The 7,498-nt window shown below is 40.6% G+C and overlaps 1 protein-coding gene across 1 annotated transcript in view; it reads right to left on the bottom strand.

The window, feature by feature from the left end:
- Window positions 1–257: 257 nt before the first annotated feature.
- Window positions 258–7,498, bottom strand: part of zbtb46 (zinc finger and BTB domain containing 46) — a 102,209-nt gene continuing 94,968 nt past the window's right edge. Inside the window, exons 5-6 of the mRNA XM_061980937.2 lie at window positions 6,868–7,043; window positions 258–3,588 (exon numbers count right to left, since the gene is read on the bottom strand). Coding sequence (XP_061836921.1) covers window positions 3,151–3,588; window positions 6,868–7,043 — 614 coding nt within the window. The 3' untranslated portion in view covers window positions 258–3,150. The remainder of the gene's footprint in view (window positions 3,589–6,867; window positions 7,044–7,498) is intronic.

Below are 7,498 nucleotides of genomic sequence, written 5' to 3'. Positions count from 1 at the left end.
CTGTACTGTGCAATCTACTAATAAAAGTTTCAATCAATCAATCAAAAAAAGCCTGTATGTTTCCAAATAATGGGAGTCTTAGCATTATGCACGCCTCCACTCAAACTGACTTGTGCAAAATGAGTGTCATTTGAAGCCATCATTGGAATGAATCTGACTTCTTAGAATGAAAGTGTTGGTTGGAGTTTGGATGGAAAAAAATAAAAGACTCAAACCAAATGCAATCCTTACAATCAGGAGCACCCTAGAGGGGAGAAAGACTGAGTCAGATCCTGCAAAAAACAACAACAGAGAAATAAAAGCAGCTAAAAAACGAGACAAAAAGAAGGTAAGCCGCTAGTATTTTATTTTGTGTCCTCTTCTACTGATGTTTTCTTCACGATGATGTGGATATGTTGAAATCGCACAAAGAAATACAAGTATTATTTTGTGTATCAAAGAGGAGATGGAAAAAGAAGGGAAGTCCTGGAAAGTTACTTTTATATTTATTTTTTTTACTCGTAATGTCTGTTTTAAAGTAATCAGGGCGACAAAAGTGATCAAAATAATACTTTTACATGCCTTTATCCACACTGTCTATGCGGGGAAATTGGATGCAGTTCTGTAGATGATGTCACACCAAGAGGGGCGGCATATAGGGTCTGGCAATAGAAAAAGGGGCGTTCCAAGCACAATTAGTTACCTACCAATTGCTCAGAAACAAATTAATATTATGGGAAATGACTGCCAGATTCATTTTCTGGAGTAAAAAATACATAAAGAGAAGTAGTTCGTGAAATGTTGGTCATCTGGACGCTATGGGTCCTTTAATTAAAAAAAAAAAAAAAAGAGAACACACATTAGTGACTTCTTTACAGCAGCAATTTAAAAATTTATTGAGACTGATTGGTTTTTGCAAATAATAATAAGCAAATTCTTGCACTAAACATGACGTTAGAAAGAGATTTGCTGGGCCAACATCACAACTGGAGGCTCAAAAAGTTTGTAAAAATGTTTTGTGACCAGAATTATCCACCAAAGAAATATTTGCACAATAGCACTTCCTCTGCCTCCAACAGAACCAAACAAAAAAAAAAGCAGCACAGTCGTCCTTTTTGTGGATTAAGCACATTTTGTTACAAACACAAGTTATTGATCATTAATATAAAGTCAGTTTGAACAATATTCCCAGTGAAAAGAAACAAAGCTCAGGCTTCAAGTGCGACTTTGTACAAATCAAAGACCCTCTTAAAGTTGAGAGAAAATAAATAATAATAGTCATATAAATTGATATTTATATATATGAAGGTATACACACATCAGTCTTAGTAGAAGAACACACTCTAAAGTAAAAAGCGCCAACTTGAAATCTAGCATAGCATCGACTATGGCTTCTTGAAGGATGAGCACGTGTCCATGCAGCCAACATGACCAAGAAATCAACCCTTCCAGTTTTGCACGGAGTGAAATGAGACAGGTGTGTGAGGGCGTTGCTTTGGTTCCACAAAATCAACACAAACATGCAAAGAAACAAAAACAACAACGCGGCGGGAAGCAAACTCAAAAGTCGCCATTTTTGATTTGTCTCAAATGTTTCTTGTGATTTGACTCAAGGCCTATCAAGGTAATAATCATAATAATAATAATAACAATAACAATAACAATCAGCCAACGTCTCTCAAGCACAATCACGCAGGTTAAAGGTCATTGAGGCACATATTTGAGGATTGATGGCAGACGGTTTCCTGAAGTACAACCCAGTATGAGGAAGAAGACGAGGTCGAGGTTATGAGAGGAGTGCAAGGCCGGAAAGTAACACACACACACACACACATAGCACTGCTATGTGGGCTTCCACACCCACAATAAACATTCATCGAGAGCCGCCCCTTCCATCTTCTTCACAGCTGTCAGATAAAGGAAAGAATAAATAAGTGAAGTGCAGTCATGGCCTTGTGTGCCTTCCCTTTATGCAAATGAGCCATAAAGAGTTGCTAGGTAGAAAAGATGCACCGTTTCTATTTGCATTTCCCTCCTTGATTGTGTGTCATGACCAAGACGCATGCAGCCCTTCATATTCACAATAATAACACTTTGACCAAAGCATGACACAAACCAAACACAACAATATATTAAAAAAAGCACCTGCACACACACACACACACACACACACACCGTGGAACAAAAAGCACTTGTTTTTGGTTCGATATCGTGATGCAAAAGCGTGTGCAGAATAAATGTCACCATCTTTACGGTGGACACGTTTCCTCCCCTGCGAGAGAGAAGAATCAAGTGTGACGGAACAAAGCGTCGACGATAAGAAGGTCGACCAAAGCCTCCATGGCTTGCTATCCACAACAAGGCAACGTATAAAAGCTGTTTTTGTCCACTGTACAAGATAGAAAATGAAGACAATAAAGCTTAGCATCCAGCACTTAAGAAGAAGAATAATAACAACAACAACAACAGTAATCATAGTTGGGCTAATCAGAATAAGACGCATCCTTGCATACGTCCCACTCCCACACTCCAGGGCGAGGGGCCACCTGCAGAGTGCACGCTCCTTCAATAAATACCAAAGCAAGCAAAATGGCCGTGGGAACCTTCAACAATCTGGCGTGGCCGAGAAGAACAGAGAAGAAAAGGCGACAAAGGCAGCACAGAGGTTGTCCCGCCTGGTGCGCACCTGTCAGAGGGGGCCCCGGGGGTCCAGACTGGGTGCTCACAGTCGGCAGGACCGTGAAGAAGGTGGCGGCGCTCGCCAAGATGGAGGTCAAAGGTGAAGCCAGGGTCCGAGAGGAGCTTGGAGGTTAAAGTGCAAGTCTGTGGCAGTGGGACTCGTCTCCTCCCGTGGGGCTTTGCGATCCATTCACGTCTCCTCTCACGTCGGAGGGCCCACCGTTACCATGGCGATTGTGACGGCGAACACACAACGTTGAGTCGAGAGCTTTCACGACAACAACATGAAGACGACTTCAGGAGGCGAGAAGCAGAAAGAAGCTTTTCCCTCCGCCATCTTGTCACCGTGTGTGTGTGTGTGTGTGTGTGTGTGTGTGTACTAACTATTCATAAACTGCCCCCCCATCCGGCCAGCGAGAGGTGAAAGGAGACCTGCAAGATCCCAGAAGGTCTGCGGACTCGGTTGTGATCCCAAAGAAGACTCCGTGACTTCTAGGAGATCCAAGCAAAGTCTTTCTCGCTGCCGTTCTGGTGCTCGCCGTCCTGCGCCGAGGAGTCGCTCTCCTCCTTCTCAGTGTCCAGCGCTCGGCGAGTCTGGCCCGCCATCCCGGAGTCCTTCCACTTGGCCGCCGCCTCCTCCTCCCCCTCGCCCACCAGCTCTCCGTCGCCTTCCGCCATCATCTCCTCTTCGCCGTCGCCGTCGCACTCCGCCTGGTCGTCGTGGAAGCGATCGACCTGGTACAGCTCTTCCTCGGGAGAGATGTCTCCTCCCGCCTCGCCGCTGTGATCCAGCAGCGCCGCCATGCCTCGACCGGAGCAGTCGGCACAGACGCCGTGGCGGCGGGAGCCGTGTTTGATCCCCACGCTGGCGGCCGACATGAAGACGCGGCTGCACACTTTGCACACGTACTTCTTGTCCTTGCTGTGCACCTGTGAGGTGGAAACATCAACAAGTGCGCTCTGTAAGCACCTCAGAACCGTGGTAAGGTGTGGACGTGACATCACGTTATCACTACTCTTGGACAAAAGTATTCAGAGGAGCTAAAACTGCTTCCACCAAATCATTGAAGTTGAATATTTTGGGTTTGGTAAATAAAACGTTTGAATGTTCTCTATAACCAACATCATGTATTCATTTAGCTTACCTTTTTGTGTACTTTTGTAGTTATTTCCCCATATTCCTGCACAATAACTCAGATATGGTAACACTAGCAAGCAGCAGAGAATAAGTGTTTTTTGGTCCAGTGCATATTTTGCTTTATTCATTATAAAAATATGTCTTGCTACTTTATGTTGCATATTTTTTTGTTTTAATTTCATTATCTGTTATTGCACACAAAAATGTGATTACTTATTCCCTGTGAATGTCTACTCCGTCTATTTGTATTTGTGTTTGACTTTCCCTTCTACTGTTACCAAATAGCATTATTTCAGTTTTACTGAGATTCAAAGTCTGTTTTTGTCAAACCATCTCTTTAATTTGTTCTTTTTTTTTTTTTTTTTTTTTGTATTAGCTTTTGTGTGTTCTCTCCTGAACAAAACACAGTTCTATCATCTGCAAATAATACTAACTTTATGTCCTTTGTAACTTTACAAATGTCGTTTATATAAAGATTGAACAATTTTGGTCCCAGTATTGATCCCTGGGGTACGCCACAGGATATTTTCAGCTTGCCTATCTTCACGTGTTGCTTCCTGTTGGTGAAGTAGCTTCTTATCCAGTTTAAGACCAACCCTCTGATGCCATAACGTTCTAATTTGTTGGTTAAAATATGATTGACTGTGTCAAATGTTTTGATAAATCCATAAATACTGCAGCTGCTCACTGTTTGCTATCTATCGCATTGGTAATGTTTTCCATTAGTTGAAATGTTGGCTCTGTATCCAAAATGGTTCTCTGCAATTGTTCCACTTTTTTTTCCCATGAATTTGTCCAATCTGTTAAGTGGGAAATGACCTTTTTTTGTGACCGTTCACAATCATCATGGAAGACATGACGACAGATGCATTTTTTTTGTAATGCATTCTAAATATTAAATAGACGTAAATAAAAGTTCACTTAAAGCGGAGCCATAAAATATAATAACCATTCAAAAAGCTCTAACAATAGTCCATTTACATTTAGTGACTTGAATATTAACCAAGTATGAGTGATATTGTTATTATAAGCGCTAACGCAGACAAACTATTTATAGCGGCGACGTGATTACTTCCTGTGTGTCGATGTTTACATCATCGAGTGGTCTGCTGCTTCCTCGCTCCTTGGAAGTTTATCCAAGATCATAAATTATGCATCTCACCTGTAAAGTAGATGGCTGAGGATATAATCCAACAAGTTGGGATACTTTGACAGTCATTTAGGACCTGGAACTGGCGAGAACGACATGAAAAGTGCTTGTTTCCTCCCCTACCCCGTTTCTTCGCGAAGATAATGAAACACGTTTCATCTAAATGGGAATATATGAAGATTATAGCAGTTGGCATCTTAATGAGAGCGGACCTTGTACAGTATGTAATGTTTTATTATGTTTGTTGGCTCTTATAAAGTCTGCAGTGACTAATAATCTGTGATGAAAAAAAAAAGCAAATGTGATGCGTTTTTGAAATTATTGCTTAAAATGATCAAAATAGGTAAATATGAAATGTTGTAATAAATGTCCCTTATTACATATATACTTACACCATGTATACAAAACATCAATGGAGGTGTTCGGATATTTTTTATGGGCTATATAGGCAGAATTTAACTGCTTCCATAGGCTCCATTGTAAGCAGACTTTTGATCGCATTTACTTAATATTTAGAATACATTAAAAAAAATCCCTCCCTCGTCATGTCTTTCATAATGATTGAAAATGATAGGCAACATTCCAAAGAAAGTGCAGTTCCCCTTTAAACAGTTTGTCAATAATTTTAGAACATTGTGAAAATCAGGAAACAGGTCTGTAGTTTGTAGTTTGTCTCCATTCTTTTAAATTGGTCTGACTTTTGCTATTTTAATTTGATCTGGGAATTTGCCTGATTGAAATGATAGGTTGGTGGTATATGATTAAAGGTTCCAAGATCTGTTTGGGATTCAGGAGCAAATAAAGGAGTGGAATCTCAACTTGGGCTGTGAACGTTTCAATGGAATATAACTGTAATTAGCAGGGGTGTCCAAAGTGTGGCCCCGGGCTATTTGCGGCCAGCATCTACATTTTTAACAGTGCACGGCAAATTCTAAAAATACTATTTAAAAATATTGAAAAGTAGAATAAAAGAGCAAACAGGTGAAATGTACCTGAACAAGTTACAATGTGGACTCTCATAACACAAAGCTGCTATGCTGGCTGTTTTTGTCTTTAAAACTGACATTGCTAAACAATAATAATGAATCCAAATCAATGGTGTCAGAATTATGAAATATTCCACTTTGAAATATTTTTTGGGGAAAGTATTGCATATTGTGTGTTTGAAAAATAAAAACAACTTTTATTTGACAAAAAGGCCATAAAACAAACAAATAATTACAAAACTTATAACCAAGTCGATCGAAAAATTTAAGCATTGAAAGTATTAAAAAAGGTATGACTTATTTTTAACATGTTTAAGAATGGGGTCCCTTTGGATCCCCAAGAAATGTATTTAAAAACAAACAAACAAACAAACAAACAAACCTGTCATTACTAAATAATAATGATTTGAAATCGATGATGTTATGAATTATTGACCTATTTAAGGCTCTAATTGTTTCACTTCAAATAATACACTCAAATTTGTATTTAAAATTTTTTACGACTAATCCCTGCGATCAAATTTGAGAAGAGCCCCTAAGGTAAAAATATTGTATAGATTTTGAAAATGAAAAATATCAAAATCAAATATCAAATTTTTCCGTGTGCAGTCCTCAGTGGAAAAAGTTTGGACACCCCTGATATCGAGAATAACTTTCCAGGAATCGGTCCGACTATAAAGCAAGGAACTTTCAAATATGTTTAAAACGCAAGTCAATGTAGTTGATTTAGTCAATGTGACTTGTGTTCACATCACACACCGAAGATGCCTCAGAGGGGCATCTTGATGACGTCATCATGTAATGAGCTGCAAACAATCTTCTGCTTTTTCTCTGTTTTGCCATTTCACATTTGGGTGTGCTGCAGAAGAGTGGGAAGGCCTTTCTCTGCTGGTGCTAGTCTGCGCCCTAGTGGTGATGACAGCAATTACACTCACCAGCGTGTGCCTCTTCATGTGCTCCCTCCTGGTGAACTTCTTGCCACAGATCTCACACGGGTACGGCCTCTCGCCGGTGTGGGAGCGCATGTGCCTCTTCAGGATGCACTGGTGCATGGCAGAGAAACTGCAGTAGGGGCACTTGAACTTTTTGCGGATCACCGTGAAGTCATTCACTGCAGCGACAAAAGGGGAAGAGAGGTAGGAGGGGAAGATTAGAGTCCAATGAGGCGCTTTTAAAGAAACCCAGACATCACTTTCCAGTTATTACATTTAATTAGCGGCATGGTGGACAAAAATGTATCATCAATTCCCATGGCCACCCTGATCCCCAGTCAAAGCTACAGTTGCCCTGGCAACCGCTCTTCCTCTACACTAAAGCATGGAAAGAAAAGATAGTATAAACACTGGCTCTACATTCAGTCTGCTTTAGATGCTCCACAAGGTCTGTGCGACACAAACAAACACACAGGTCGACGGTGGGGAAATAAAAGCCACACAAAGGAATGGTGGAGGAGAGTCAAAACTAATACTTGGGTAAAGGTCGGGTAAGGTAAAGTGTTCAGTCTAGCTGTTAACCGTTAAATATCCAGCACATTTAAAAGAAATGATTACCTCCATCATCACAATG

The sequence above is a fragment of the Nerophis lumbriciformis genome, linkage group LG01 (assembly GCF_033978685.3).
Source record: "Nerophis lumbriciformis linkage group LG01, RoL_Nlum_v2.1, whole genome shotgun sequence".
Taxonomy (NCBI): Eukaryota; Metazoa; Chordata; class Actinopteri; order Syngnathiformes; family Syngnathidae; genus Nerophis; species Nerophis lumbriciformis.
This window is presented reverse-complemented; position numbering and strand designations above follow the sequence as displayed.